Source organism: Platichthys flesus, chromosome 4 (assembly GCF_949316205.1).
Source record: "Platichthys flesus chromosome 4, fPlaFle2.1, whole genome shotgun sequence".
NCBI classification, from domain to species: Eukaryota; Metazoa; Chordata; class Actinopteri; order Pleuronectiformes; family Pleuronectidae; genus Platichthys; species Platichthys flesus.
Genome location: NC_084948.1, coordinates 15,699,124 through 15,715,872, shown reverse-complemented (window position 1 = coordinate 15,715,872; position 16,749 = coordinate 15,699,124). Strand labels below are relative to the sequence as shown.

At 39.4% G+C, this 16,749-nt stretch overlaps 1 protein-coding gene across 1 annotated transcript; it reads left to right on the top strand.

Annotated features, from left to right (window-relative positions):
• Window positions 1-279: 279 nt before the first annotated feature.
• Window positions 280-11,055, top strand: LOC133951980 (transmembrane protein 255B). The gene is made up of 9 exons (XM_062386249.1): window positions 280-408; window positions 1,422-1,561; window positions 2,187-2,249; window positions 4,654-4,743; window positions 5,858-5,938; window positions 6,078-6,163; window positions 6,347-6,506; window positions 9,291-9,395; window positions 10,241-11,055. The coding sequence occupies exons 1-9, from the start codon at window positions 345-347 to the stop codon at window positions 10,391-10,393; spliced, it is 942 nt and encodes a 313-aa protein (XP_062242233.1). The 5' UTR covers window positions 280-344; the 3' UTR covers window positions 10,394-11,055.
• The last annotated feature ends 5,694 nt before the right edge of the window (window positions 11,056-16,749 follow it).

Genomic DNA, 16,749 nt, shown 5'->3' with positions numbered 1-16,749 from the left:
TGGATTTTTGTGTAGCTGACCATTGAAAGCATAGTTTACCTGTTGCCTGACAGTGAAACAACCAATCACAGCTGCGTAGAGTTTTGTAAAATAAATGTATGTTTTTTGAAATAGTTTGATTTATTTAATATTGCACTGTTTGTTCCAGGCCACCATAACAAGTTTGTCTGTTTCAACAGTAGCAGACGTGCATGTGTCCCACTGTCCTTGAACGTAGCAGAGGCTGGAGCTTCATGCAGGCGGCACACAAACCTGCATCCTCTCAGTTGATGCCTGAGCTGCTCAGGACTTCACACAGCTCTGAGAGAACATCTGGAACTTCATTTCAGAGAAGTGGATCTATCATGACTGCCAGGATCCAGGGAACAGGGAGCCGGGACAAACCTGTGCCAAAGAGCCGAGCTGCAGGTAAAGATCATTTATTTACTGAGCTCAGAGGCTGATGTGTTCACTGATGTGTCAGGTGCATGAGGCAGATGTGTGTAGTTAGCTCAACTATTTTATCCTTACTCATGATCGAGTGAGACTTTACCAGCGGACTGCATGTCCCTGAGTGTGTTTTTAATGAACTGATAACCAGAGACAGAGCTTCAGCTGTATATGACACTAAAACAGAAGTCCATAAAACAGTTTTTATACCATTTGTAATATACACCAACAATAACGTTAAGGTCGTTCTCGTCATTTCAGCAGTGATGGGGGTCATCTTACGAACAGAAGATAACTTTATTATTCCCTAAAGACACTATTCAGAAAATAAAATCTACTCTGAAGTTTGTTTTTTACTTTTTACAAGTTAATGAGATGGATGATTTCACCTTTGTTTCCTTGCAAATGGACATTTGATAATATGAGGGACACGCTGTTAGCAGAAAGCTCAGTGATGCCGTCCACAGTAGAGTCTGACTCATTTCACAATAAAAACATTTGTCTCTGAGAGGTTCATGTCTGACCTGTTATAGACTCACTGACGGCTCAAAGTTTGGTTATTATAATGGTATTGAAATGATAAATCAGATGACTACATGTTTGTCTTTTAATACAAGCAATGTATCTGTGTAGTATGTTCAGTACTGGGTAAATAGGGATGTTGACCATATTTTATTTGATAAAGGGGTACAACAATATTTGAACAGTTTTCCTTCACTTAGAGTAGTATGTGTGATGTTTATATATATGCTATTTAGATCTATAAGAATAATTACCTCACCTGTTTTACAATTGAGGTCACATCTTTAGAATAATGCCCATTAAGGTAAGTAATGATGTAATATAATTTGTCTTTGTAAGCAGCTGCTTTTCTGACAGTAAAAGCTTTATGGTAAATATTTTCCACTGCTGGTAAGCATGTGGTCTTGTTCATTATGTTTTATTTAATCCTGCGGCGTGTCATATAATACAACTGAGGTTTTCTCTCCCAGAGATGAGGGTGAGGGTCAGGAGGGCTCTGCTGCTGGTGGGGGGCATGCTCAGTCTGTCCCTGCTGCTGGTAGTGCTGGGAGTCTACACGACCACCCGAACAGAGAGCCTGAACGTGACCGGCTACATCTCTGGGGTCATTGTAAGTTCTTCTGTACTGGATTTAATCAGTGAGGCGACACATTTGCATGGATAGAAAACTTTTAGTCTGCAGCTACTAGGAAATTAGCTGAATGTTTTGAAATATTTGATATCCATTGTGAAATGAAAGCTGCAGGCCTAACGTTCCGCGGTGCCAGCCAACGGGTTTGACTCCCTCACTTAAAAACAGTTGTAGGCAGACTGTTAAACTGATGATTGACAGTTTTGTGATTCACTCAGACTTCAGCATGAGCAGCGATTAGACAGGATCTCAGCTGTTTCAAACCAAAACAACATGTCTGGCCTTCTTAAATTGGTGGGTTGTAACAAAGTACATTTGACGTTGTTATTAAAATTAACTTGATTTTTTACATTTGACTTGAACATTTACTCAGATTCAGTGACCTCATGAGGCTAGGAAAGAAAGGCATGTAGACTGAAACTAGAAAAGAATCTGTTATTAGAAATCCACTGATCCAATCAGAGTGGGCAGGTAACGTTGGACGAATGAAATTGAAAAGTGACCAAAACCATATGAAGACGTTTCAGTTTCCAATCAAAAGGAACCATTCTGTATTTCTTGATTTTAAATAAAAATCACAGCGCTTATTATGTTTTATCTGCAGCTGACACTCGGCTCCTTCTTGGGACTTCTGGGGCTCTACCTTGAAGAAAACCGCAAGCAGCTGGTAAAACCTTTTTCTCTTCCTCTTTTTTACTCATCTGACACAAACACACTTACCCACACACACACACACACACACACACACGTTCCCCTCATGTTTTCTTTGTGCACACTCCCTGACCTGCTGAGAGAGTGCAATTTGGATGGTTGCAATGAGGAGGCGGTTATTCCCCTGTTTATTCCGTCGTCAAATCTCATTTCATTCTTCACCTTTTAAAACGTTCACATTATTTTCTCTGGGAGACAACAGTATTATCCTGAGTGTGAGATATACTGTAAAGTATTAAGGGTGATGCTGGACCCAGATGGAGAAGTCCCATTCATTTCCCCCATAGATAATCTTATGTGAGTCAGTTTTGGGACATGTCTATGGCTTGGAAGAAGCATGAATGCTAAGCAGTAAAAAATGCTTCGGAACCCTGTTCAAAAATATCCAGTTGTTTGTATGAAAGGTCAAAGGTCATTTTGTGTTTTGGCTCAGTATCTTTCCTGCTCCTCCGCCCAAAATCGAGTGCGATTGTCAAGTGCTACTTCCACATCTGGAACATTGCCGACGAAAACACACAGTAAATCATCCTGGTTGTCAGACAATAAAGGACACCAGCTGCAATTTGTCCAGATGCGGAATAATACATGTCTGGGTCAGACATTACTATCATCCAACTCATCCTGCTTTACTCTTCCACCTGTTTCTTCAGCGATTAATGGAAAAACCTTGATTTCAATCTGCAGTCCAGTCCTTCAACATTCTTTCCTTTCACTGAAACATCAACAACAACTCTGGTCAGACCCACGTTTCCCACTGTTATTTCATCTTTTGTAAAATTAGTTTAAAATTTTTTGCTGATCATTCTTATCCTGCTGATGGAACACAGATGTATATTTATTCTTTATGAAGCTGTCACTTTAAAGAGTGAAAACTACTAAAAGAGCTATGTTACTGTAGTAAGGCACAGGGCTGAACAGAAAATTGAATAATGTGGTTAGGACTGTTCCTGAAGAATCTGCAGTATCTGTCTTCCTGTAATTGTGTTATTTGAAAATGTCTCCCCACTCAATTGTCCCAAAGGTTGTTAGCTCTCTCCCAGTGTATCAGATGTCATGTCTGGGTCAAGTAATAATGGTTCTGATATTAACTGCTATACTGAATTAACTGAACATTTTTATGTATAGGGGCAATACAATATAATCCATAAGACATAAACTCAACAAAATCAAATGCTGAACAACCACCTACAGAAGCCTGTTGTTAACAGTAAACAACAAGATCTAGATCTAAAACAGAATCTTTTCTGGGTATGAATTATATTCTTGAAGGGACACTCAAGACAGTCTCACTCAACAGTTATGAATCTTTACTTAAACAGTCTGGGTATATGTCCAAACATTTTTATGGAGCTGGTTGGGGTTAGATTTTATGCTTTCATCGCTTTTTTTCATTATTCACATAATTTTGTGATAAGATCTGAAAGTGTGAGAGGAAACGAGAAACATATTCAAGGAAGAATAATGATTGATAGTGGAACTTCAGTCTCGCTATGAGCTGTTGGTGTGTTTCTGAAAGGTGGCAAATTGAGATTGTGAAGAATACAGAGCAGGGATGTAGAGTTACCGCCTGTTAAGGTGGTTGTCTCAGTTTGCTGCAGGAATAATTAGACCTTTCTGAGATATTTACTCTTTTAAATCTTACACATGTTGAAATAATGGATGGGGGAGTGGGAATAATACATGTTTATTTTCAACAGCTATACTTTTATTAAAATTGAATAATGTCTTGTTTTCATTTGTGCATGTTTGTTAGTGGGCAGGATTACTCCTTTGTTTAACATTTGGAGACTTTTCATTGATTTCTCTGAGAATTACATGTGAACCTGATGGAAACATTCAGACATTAATGGGGTTGGCTTTGTTGAGTGTGTGAAAAAATCCGGAACTATAGTGGATTTAAATGTAGTTTCAGAGGCGTGTCGACTTTTTTCATTTGCTGGTAACAAATAGAGATGGAAACTTGTAACTACCACCAATGTGTAGCTGAGATAATATAAAGTGGCTATAAAGTGTGTTTAAATCTAAAGGTACTGTTGGAGGCATACGCTCTACTGAGGGCCATTCTAGTTATTGTATTTGTTTGCCTGTTAAAAATACATGTACACAATAGTATTCACCTACATAAACGAAAGTACTTTCAATTTCACATGATCACAAAGACATTAATTCAAACTGAAAAAAGCCTGTGTCGGAGAGCTAAGGAGCTAAATGCTTTTACAAGGAGCTCAACATAAATAGGAAACCATTCATCGAAAACATCACTCGATGTTTAACATCTGCTACAGAGGGGAACTCAGCAGTGGGTCTTACTTACTTACAAACTGATTTGTTACTGCTTTTTTTCTGTGCTCTTCCTCCAGCTGACGGCTGCCATCATATTCCTCAGCTTTGGGATCATCGCTGCTTTTCTGTGCCTGGTGATTGACGGCGTTTGTACTGTCTTAAGCATGGTGAGCTACCTGCACTGGCAACTGGATCCTCGAGGGAGATGACTGTGCTGGGTGATGAAAGAAAACAGTAACAGGAGACCATGGAGGAATGTTAAACCACTAACATGGCTCTGTTGGCAGTATTGACCTTTTGTGCGAAGAAATCAAGTTTTTTTTTTGTTTTACCCTCTTTTCTTTTTAATAATAATACCTCTTGACATCTGCTGAGCTGGAGGACGGAGAATCCTCAGAGTGTAAATGTGATGCTGCCTCCTTAAAATAACATTCAACAGGCAATTGTTTCAAGATGGAAGTTGGTTGAAGTCTGAGGACATAAACAACCCCTTTCCCTCAGACGCCCTACAAAACCCATGAGCGTGCATCACACAATATCTGACTACAGCCTGATTACAGCCCTACTACAGACAGACTACTGACAGACACTGTTCACACTATAGTAAAAGTACATTTCTCTTGTCTTCAACTTATTCCAAACCAGATGGAGGATGACATAACCTTATTTCCATGCTAAATATTAATGAATAGTATATATTTTATGCGCATCTAATCATATGGTGATCTACTTACAAAACGAATACAGACGCCAAGATTGATTAGACAATAGCACAACATTTTTATAATGTTATAATTTCTCATCTGTTTTATATCCCTGTATAATAAATAGTTATGGATTTCACTAAACCGTGTAGGTCATGAATGTTAATCCATGAAAGGAATGAAAGTGAGTCCATCTCCTTGTTCTCCTCCTGCTTGAGTCTGATGTGTTAAGATATTAAGTGATAGTTTGAGTAAATGAAACCCAAACCAAGAAAAACCACCTGACGTTACTGTGAACTCAACCACAGAAACAGTTTCCTCTGCAGTGAACCTTATTTTAACAAATTCAAAGATCCATAGAGAACATTTTCTTCACAATGAACTGAGTACATTTGGGAAAACCTCCTTTAATTTATCAGAAACAGACTCTAAACTCAACGGTTGTTTACTTCAAATGCATTTTTATCTTTCTGTGCTCACTGTGGATTGTCTTGGCTGTTGATTTTTTATTTTTATTTCTTGTATCTTTTATTTCCTCCGATTGACTGAGGTTGTGTGGATGATATTTGTTTGCCAGGACATGCGTCCACTGAGCGCGGGGAGATGTCAGTACTACAGCAGCGGCAGCAGCTACCTCTATGAGAATTTCTACACCTCAGTGAGTAAAGATGTGCAGATATATCAGAAATTATACCCCATGTGAATCACAGACAGCAAACGGTCAGTCTGGGGGCAGTGTTCTGTGATTTATGTGCAGGAAACTACACTTTGAACTTGTGTTTTTTCTTCTTTGTCAGGTTTCATGTTGGAATCTGAAGGTGTCTTGCACCATGACAGTCAGAAGTGGGACCTGCTACTGCTGCGACCTGTACGACTGCGCCAAGTGAGACACTGCACCACTATCCTTTGACATTAGCGTAGCATAATGTAGCTAATGATAATCATCACAATCTAAACAAACTCAGGATTGTCAACTCGCAAGGTTTGTTCTCTACAGAAATTTATTAAATTCTCCAACTAGCTAAAAACCTTCCGTAATAAACAGAGCTGTTTTCCTGCTCTGCAGCGGAGGCTACCTCAGCAACTACTACGAGTTTGTTGGAGTCGATAGCTGCGAGGAAGTTTTCACTCTCTACATTTTGATCTGGATCCTCACTGGCCTGAACCTCGTGGCGCTCTTCACAGGGATCCTGGTCACAGCGGTGCTCGGCAGCATCAAGGATCTGGTGAGACACACACACACACACACACAATCACACACACACGCACACACACACAAACACACACACACACACACACACACACACACACACACACACACACACACAATCACACACAGAGATGTCTCCGGACGACATTAGGTGTGTGTGTAAACAGATTTAGGTCCCTACAACATGAGTAATATCTGGACCTTAAGCACTGACACCATGTCCAGATTAAATGGACATAATAAACTTGGTCTATCTTGACCCAGGTAAAAACAAAGTTAGTTAATCTTTATTTGACAGTACTTTATTTTAAAGATACATTTATGTTCTAATCCCTTACCCTGCCAGTTTTTCATTCATCTCCTATTACATTCAGTCGTAAATTATTTTCCTAAATTCCTTTATTTACGTTTCATGCAAAACATGACAAGATAAATGTGTTTATAGTGCGAGTTGCCAGCTGACAACTTTGACTCATTGAATGTTGACTTTGGATATAAATCTGTCGTTGGCCGGACAGCGCTTTACTCCCCTTCTACCTCTGGTCTGTTATCACTTTCCAAACTGGCCGGCATGCCATCCAGCGTTCTCCACCAACATCAATACAACACCATGGGAGGGAATAGATATGAAACACTGAAACATGTTCAGGAAACTAAAATACTCCACAGGATCGATCCTGTGATTATGTAGGAGATGTGTCACGGCCACCATCTGTACCATGTAGTGATTACTTTGGTAGAATGATTATGTAGATTTAATATGTTCTAACCCTGGATCAAAGCCACAATCAAGGATCTGCTTGATTTAACTGTTCTTTAAATAATAATGATTGGATTTAAAATAAACAGCAACAGTGTTTTTTTCCCTAATAGCAGAATAGTAATGTGTGCAGTCAGACTGATCTCATATCAGTTTTGTGGAGATATATCTGGCTATGTGGGACCAACAAAGGACAATATAAGAGAAGAGTTGTTCACATCAAATCAAATATACTTTATTGTTCCTTGGGAAATTTGTCTTGGTCCTTCACCTCCCTGTCTTGCAGTGCCCTGTGTTTGCTAAACTACAACCAGTTTCCAATCAAACTTCAAGGATATGATTTTAATCAGTCTCATATTCAAACCTCGTCCACATTGAGACAACATTGAACCATTTGATCTCCAGACCACAGGCTGCATTATGGGGGAGAGATGTGACGTGTGAGAGTTGAGTGGTGCATGCTGTGGAGAGACAGTAAAACAGAAACATCCAAAGCACAAACACTAAACTGGTAAACACTGATAGATTCCGATTTCTTTTTTTCAAGTCCACATCTGTCCAGATGCTGCTGCGTTGCAACTATGCTCTTGAGTCTCAGGGTAGACGTGTGCATGGATTATGTTCCCTGTCCCGTCTCGCTCCTTTATGTGTCTCTGAGACAATTTTGTAGATCGGTCATCTTCAGCCAGGTCTTTTTTTTTTATATCCCAATTGATAATAGATAAATATAGATTTTGATGGATCCAGCCGACCTTAGGCTCATTTGAGAGCTGGGACCATGGGTGAGACATTTGAAATGTATAGTATATTTCACTAAGACATCTTTTGAACATGGTTATGAAGAATAATGACATTTACTTTTATTCAGCCAATGGATATCATAGCACAGTTACAAACCATAAATGATGTGTTAATATCCAGCTAATGAATTTCTCTAGCATAGGTATAGATCATAATGACATATTAATATTTTAATGCTTTGAATCTTATGTTCAGACCTTTAAGTATTATCTCCAGATGTTTTCTGTATGTTTCTCCTTGTCTGAACTGTCCTTGAACCCCCAAGGAATAATAAGAGGAGAGATGGTTTTCAGCAGGTCCCTAAATCTTAAGGAACCTTCCCAAATTTAGGCAGAAGGCCCTTTTGGGTGACGTCATTTTATCTCTAGGTTTGTAGTAAACAACTCCCCTATAAAACGCCTTGCCTTTCAGAGTCAAGTCAGATTTTCACTTTTGTGATTTCTTCGGGCAAACCATGGTGCTCGTCTGACCTGTGAAACTTCTGTGTAATAAATTCTGTTATGCTGCAAGTTCTGGGTCCGCGTCTCCTCTCTTCAAACACCGACTTCGACAAGACACTGCTGCTTGAACGATACGATAGAGGTAACATGATCAACTGTCAGAGCTGATGTCAGGGACACAGGAGAAAAGAATCATTCAGAGAGTGGAGAGGGAGTTGGTGTAGCTCAACAATTTATTGGAACAAGGAGACAAAATGATTAAGGTCAAAAATAAAGTCAACAAATCCAGGAAAACACAGAAAGGAATGCAAAAAAAACCAAATAAAAGTTTATATTTATATTTATATATAATGTCAGAAAGTTAAGTTATTGGTTTTATCATTATTCAATGGTTTATTGTAAATGAGAAACGGCTGGAAAGGAACAAAGGCAGGAAAAAAAAAACACAACAGACACAAAAGAGTAAATTCAAGTAATTTCAAAACAAAACAGGAAATGATCTTATATAATCTGAGCAATAAATCACACACAAAGGCAAAGCATTACAATAAACTGAACTTTACATGATTGGGTTTAAAACAGTCTTTTAAAAAGTTTCTGGCTTTAAACTTATAATCAGATCATCTTACCCATCTGGATAATTATGTTTTAAATGGCTCACCGTTTTGGTTTTCATATTTGCACATTTATTTATTTATGAAATAAAACAATTAATATATAGTTGATGGTACTTAAAGGCCTGCTAAGTTATTTGTGTTTATGGCCCGTGTGTGTGTGTGTGTTTTTGTCTTTGCATCAGAGGAATAACACCACTCTGATCGAGTCTCCTGAAGGCACCGCGACTTCCCCAACAGCTCCTCGACTGATGAACACCAACACACTCACAGTTCCGCAGCTCTACCCAGTCAGTGAACACACACACACACACACACACAGACACACACACACACACACACAAACATCCACCAGATGCTGACAATCTTCTAAAGGGCTTCTTACGTAATGAACATCAATAAAAGTGAGTCGACAGTAGAATGCGAAGGTTCGTTCATGAGCAGTTTGTCGTAAACGGTGAGATGAGGGTGAAACCTTGTAAACAGAGCCCGACTCATTTTTATTTGTTTAGTCATCGGCAAAACAAAGTTTTCAGTAGAGACAACACATGTTGATCTGATAAAGATGAAGTTAACAGGTTTTACCAGCCAACGTGATGTAAGTCTGTTTTTCATTTAAGTGCCGGGTAATAATGAACACAAGGCTTATTCTAGGTTAACAGCATGTATCTGCAAAAATATCAGAATCATGTGATCAAAGAAATATGCAAGAAAACTTCAGTTGTCATGTCAGTGTTTAGTTGTGTTGCAAGTATTTGTTTGTGTTTAAGTTTTTGTTTGTGTTGCAAGTCCTTGGTTTTGTTGGGAGTATTTGGTCTTGTTGTGAGTGCCTGTGTTGAAAGTGTTTGGTTGTGTTGCAAGTATTTGTTTGTGTTGTGAGTGCCTGTGTTGAAAGTATTTATTTGTGTTGCGAGTACTTGGTTGTGTTGTGAGTATTTGTCTGTGGTGCAAGTATTTTCGGTTGTGTCGTAGGTTTTTTGGTTGTATTGCGAGCACAAGGATGTGTTGTGAAATTGATGATGGTATCTGTTTTGTCTATTTGCATGTGTTTATTTATGTTGTTGTCTACTGGCTCTCAGAACAATGTCACCAATTTACCAATCTTCTTTACTTTCTTCCGTCTTTCCTCATCCAGGAAGTCTCGATGTATTTCCCTCCTGCAGAAAAAGCTCCTGCGTCACAGAGTTTTCCTTCTTCATCATCGACATCTCACTCGGAGTCGAGTCCTCCTCCCTTCGCCCCTCTGACCAACCTGCTGCCGTTCAGAGCCCAAGGCGTCTCGGCCTGAACTCCACCAGCAGAAAACCACCGAAAAACATCTAGAAAGGGATAAACAGATGCTTCATTATTATCTTCACTAATTACTATATATATTTTTTTTATTTTAACAAAAAGAAAAATACCCTTTTGTGAATATTATGTATGAATACAATATGAAGATTTTTTTGTTGTAAGGATCCAAAAGCAGACATGAGAAATGTATGTAAAGTGCCACTGCCACTTTCAAATGTATGCACCGTTTATATCATATTTTACTGTATTTTACTTATGTTGTACAATGTTTATAAATGAATATTGTGCGGTAAAAATGTGATTTATAAATAGACAGCATGTGCACATCGGCAATTGGCTGTAACTCAAACTAAAAGAAGAATTATAATCTTACAGGGGCATATGTATGTACATATGTACTCGTTTATTATACTTCCTTTTGTTCTGAATGAATTTTTCACTTCACAAACGAATTGATCCTAATGTGTCAAGTTAAAGTGCATCTGCATCAACAGTAACTCACTGTTATGTCATGTTTATAGCAGCGTTTTTGAAAATCTGCAGCCACTAAACTGAAATGAGGAGAGGGTTAATTGAATCTGATCTAAGTGCCACATATGAACACTATTTTATACATTATAATGGGTTAATATTTCAATATTTTGATGAAATAAATGATTTGGCACAAGAAATTGATCTCAGTTTTTATGTCATCATTTATGTGGTGGATTAAAACCAGCGTAGGTGTAAGGTGGTAGGTGTCATCTACAAAAGAATTGGACAGAGCTCAGGAGGCAGAGTGGGTCGTCCACTAACCAGTGGTTCGATCCCAGTCTCCCCTGTATGTAAAAGTGCTGCAATACGACATCAACAAATCAGCACTCACATCCGTCACTACATTTTGCTACATTGCTGGATTAACACCTTTATAAATGAATGACACCTAATCTACACCAGAACAGCATCGCCTCATCACACCTCACATCATTACAGGATATTTTTAGTTTTGGATGGAACAAACAGATTCATAACTTTTTATTTGGTGTGTTTTCTCTTGAACAGTTAACATGGAAGCTTATTGGGCATTAAACACATGGCCTGAGGAGTGTGAGGTGGGTCTGGCATCAAGATGTTGGGAAGAGCTTGCTTTCTCTCTTCAACACACACTGCACACTTCCACTCAGAGATGGATCTTAGGGAAATAGTCAGGACATTTAGCCAGATCCATATAGATCTATACATCCAAACAACAAATAACTACAGTATGTCTATGAGGGACCAGAAAACATATGACAGTGATCAGAGCGCTTTGGAAAAATGATTGTAAGACAAAGAAACGTCAAAACAGCTGCTGGGATCTTGAGAAATCCAAACCTGCTGTAATGTTTTATGTTTTAAGTGATTTCATATGTCTGTGTGACTACGAAGAGGTCAAGGTAAAGCTAGAATGAAACTAATATAGACTGTACAAAGTTGGCCGACACTACAGCTCCACAAAAGTGAAGCCAAATCATCTTAGTCTCCCCCTGGTGGCTGGCTGCAGTATGGGTCATAAACCTTGCCTCCTTCATGTTAGTAGATGGGATATATGGACCAAACAAGTCAAGTAAGTAAATACATTTTTCTCAATGATTGTTTCCCGTCATTATGGTTAGTTCTTCAGCAGTTCTTTTTTCTAGTAAGTTTGGATTTAATTTGATGCTATGTTACAACCTTGAGGTTGTGTGGACCTCTCTCTCTCTCTCTCTCTCTGCTGTGATGATTGTGTGATGTGTTTCAGGTGTGTCTGTTCGAGTGGATGAGTGGGTGGATGCGTTTCACGTGTGTCTCTTTGATTGGATGAGTGGGTGGATGTATTTACAGGGAGCGGATTGGTTCCAGCCCAAGAATGGAGGTGGATCGTATTTCTAGGATAAGAGGACGGTTCCCAAAGCTCCTGCGGTTCTCTCTCCTCTTGCCACTGCCAGCAGGACCTCCCGCCGGACTCAACTTATGCAGCCTTCTGTAACTTGTTCTTTTGGTAACAGCCCGTTCTTGGTAGGGGTGGGTAACATTTCCGTTTGAACCATGTTTTCTCCTGTTTTGTTGGTGAGGAGTTAGGTCAGTATGATGTCTTTTGTTTCCTTTAATTTTGAGTAGGGAAGATTAGGTTGTTTCGCCTTAGGGTTGTTTTCTGTTTGTTATTTTGCTGTAAGCCCACCCTGAAGCAAATTTGTCAATAAATACGAACGGGCTAGTAATTGTTGTGGCTGGTTCTTTGGAGCGTGGCAAGGAGGGGGGGAACTATTGTACCATGTTGCGATTATATTTTCCCCTAGACAGGGTCGTAACATGCTATAAGAACTGTGGTGAGATGCCATGACTGCAGACAGCAAGAGTCTGACCCTTGATTGGTCCAGGGTGCGTCTCTGCGACAACTCGACACCATGTCTCCACAACACGATCAATACTGCATAAACTCTGGCTCCAAAATGTTTGTCTTTATACACAGTCTAACATGGTAACATGATTGTTTTCAGTATAGGTGTAATGTTTACCGTCTTGGATCGGGACGCAACTAGCTCCAAAGACAAAGTATATCTGAGGTTAAAGAGAGTGTCACTAATTCTGCAGTTGAAAACGTGACCAGGTGGTTGTTCTATGAAAGCTCAGGAGATCAGCATCGCTTTTTTGATACATTCCCTCTGGACCATAATTGTCAGCACCAAACTGCACCATCTGTGCAATAATTCAAATTCAAAGAAATAGTTCTGGACCACAAAACAGCACGTCTTGCAGCCGCTTCTAAGTTATGGTGAAAATAAATGTCACTCAAAGTTGATCTCTTTTACACACTCAGGCCGACTACTTGGTTCACTCAGAAACATGTTGAAATCATGCACATCGGTAATTAAGCCACCAGATGTGGGGTGCTGAAAGTGCAATATTTCAAAATGTGTGCATATAGCTAATGACAACTTGACATTTTAAACATCAACATCACCTCAGAGATGACATTTTGAATCAAAGCTGTGTTTTGTTATTCAATCGCACGGAAAGAAAGATAAGGAACCTGCTGTGCAGTTGGATCAAAACCCTAAAAAGGTTTGATTCCAGCACATACCACATATGAGTCACCAAATAAATTCATATTAGTAAAATTGACCTTGTTATTGGCTGTAATCTCTACATGTTAAGTACATGATGACCCCATAAAGGAAAGAAACAGAGCAGAGAACAACAACTGGGCCACGAGACGTCTTCATCTGGTAATAAAACCCAGTTTGGGGTTTGGGGGTGAAACCTGACAACAGACCACAGTGTTGAATACAGGCAGCACCAGTTGGCTGCACTCACCTCATCTCCACTGACGTCCAGTAAAAACATGAAAAAGACTAAGCTTGGGTCAGATTTTCCCATAGGTCTAAGATTAAGTGCAACCATGCTGTCAGTCATATGTTCAGGAAACACCGCTGTGTGGGATGAGCAGACTGCTGGGACTCTGCGGACAAAGGTTTGTGGTTTTTCTGCGAATGTGGGACGACATGAGAAGGCCCGGAAATTATTAAGTTACAGAGTAAAGCAAAGCCTCGGAGAAATTTGTAATTTCCAGGATGTATACATGTGCTTGAGCAGACTTGAAAGAGTATAACATCTGCATTCTGCTGGTTCAAGGACTGGACACACCTATTCAGTGGAAAAGACACCCCAGGTCCGTCCTTATCAACGTCTGTGAGATATCGTGTAACATTTGCATCATGTTGGGAGACAGAATGTTCCCTGAAGCAGGCCGGCTATGGGATACTAAAGGTTTTTCAATATGAAGGAGACGCCCTTAAGTTTACATAAAAATTGTTTTTTTTCTAAGCTAGAGAATCGTAGAAATTATGAATCATGGATTTGATTTGGTTCAAACGTTTTATCCAGTAAGATTCATCCAGTTAATAAGTGATAGAATTCGTAGTCAATATTGAAATCTAAAGAATCACTTAACATACCCTGAAAATCTTGTGTAATAGCCTGTTTACAAAAACAAAGAACATGACAACTCCACACATGGAGGCTGGCTGCAGGAGAGGTCATAAACCCTTCCTCCTCCATGTTGGCATATGGAACATGAACCAGACTAAACATTCAAATGGATTTTTCTCAAAGATGTTTTTTGTCATTTTTCTGGTAAATTTGGAATTAATTAGTTATTTGAAGTGAGGTGAAACATAATTGTTGACCGCTGACCCACTTTCATTTGCTCCATCCACCTATCAATACAACACAGACTCTGGCTTCAAGTGTGCAAGATGGTGGCCATTTTCTGGCATAGTTTCTAGATAGTGGGTTGGAAGTGAAGATGCCAAGAGCATTTCTGACCACAACTAACCAAAGCCATTAGTCATATTGTTTTCTCTGAGCACATTCTGTCAATAGTGTGTATGAAGAGTTTGTGAATTTAATAAAAGCCTGATCCCGGCCTATATGGGTACCAAACATACACTGCACTGTTGCTCCAGTATATCTGAATAAACTAAGATGAGCTGTGCTCATTCATTTATAAAAGCAAAAGGCCAGGGTAGATTACAGCTTTATTGTGGAGATTTTTTTAATATCTATTGACTAAGGTCCTAGGTAAAGGAGCGAGGCCACGAAGGGCTTTGAAGGGACGATATGTACGATTTAGCCATTCACGTAACAGCCAATAGTAGCATTAATCACAGATAACTTACAAATGCTTTATGTTTATTTCTATCCAGCTAGCCCTGCTGGACCATCTTGTCCCTTTCTGATGATGAGTCACCGTCCAGTCCAAAGAAGTAACGCTGCTATGAGCACATCTTTTCACCTCTTGTCTTGCAAACAGTGGCTAACGCTCTCTAAAGTGACCATTCCCACCAACTGCTCCGAACAAGAAACCACTATCAGCAGCAGAGTAATCGGACCTATCGCACCTTTAAAGTCTGTGCACGACTCCCCCCGGACCAGTAAGCAGCTGGCTGCAGTGTGATGGGTGCTCTGTATTAACCTTTAAATTACCATTTTTGAGTGGGAGTGTATTTTCCAGACAAAGCTTTGTATTCTCATAACATGTAGACATCTCGTCTTCTGTGGTATAAGTTGATCCTTGAAACACAAAAATCCTCCTGGCACTGAAAGCTTTAAGCTGGATTCCCTCCCTGATAGAAAGTGAAGGCAGCCTTTGGAACGGAGTGTTTCCACATGTCGACGCTGACAATGACAGATGGGAACAAAGCAGAGGTTGACAACACAAACCCGACCCTCTTATTAGTGGCATTTCACCGCTTTCGTCTTTGTTGCACACATTATTTTTAGATTAAATCCTATAGATGTTTACTAAGCATTCAGGAATAAAAGGGGTAAATTGACGTTCGGTAAAAATATGCTTGTTCGCTCTCATGAAGCACGATTAATGAAAATATTGATACCATATATTAAATATGAAGCCTCAGGCAGCAGCTAGTTAGCCTAACAAATTGACTTGAAATGATATAGACTGTATATAAGTATATTTAGCTTCAAAGAAATATATATAGTAATAGTCAAAAAGACAATATAGGAAGGCTCATGGCAATGAACTATAAAGATGGATGACGTGTCTCCACTTCCTCACACTATCCATAAATGAAAGAAAAAGGTCCTGGATCTGAACGGTAACATCTTGTGCATTTAGAGCCTGTTGTCTGTTGTCTGTTGTAGCGAACACGGGATGAAGCCCCTGTAACGAGATCCCACTGATGCATGTGCTCGACCAATCGCGAGTGAGTCTCAGCTGTCAATCGAGACATTTCATCTTGTTGTTGACAAAAATAACCAAATTTACCAGAAAAAACACTTTTTATAAACATTAGTGTGAGAAGAACTACCTTAATAGACATTTGCCCTCTTTGAGAAAAATGTGTTTTATTTTAGTTTGGTCCATGTCTCACCCACTAACATGTAGGAGGTGGGTTAATGAACTATACTGCAGCCAGCCACTAGGTGGCAATCAAGACACAAATCACCATTAGTCTTTAATGTATGTTCTTAGCTAGCATGGAAAGTAAGCTCGACGGGAGACGGCCAACCCAAGAAAAGTGGCCCCAGCTTTTGTTTCTTGTGCTACTGCCAGAGAAGAGCAGAACAGACTGGAATGGCATTCAGTGCAAACCTCCTCTTATGAAACCACGTTTCAATTCACAACATTCAGAGTGTTATATGGATCTGCATCAATCAGTAGACATGCACATCAGGCCCCTAAACATGTCGGATTTCTTTCATCAAGATCCAAGAATTATTCTCAGAAAAATCAATCGAAATGTTAAAAACCCACAATGAAAAAATAAATTAAAAAAACTCTAATCGGATCCACATTCTCACATTTTGAAAACCTGCTAAAAACCA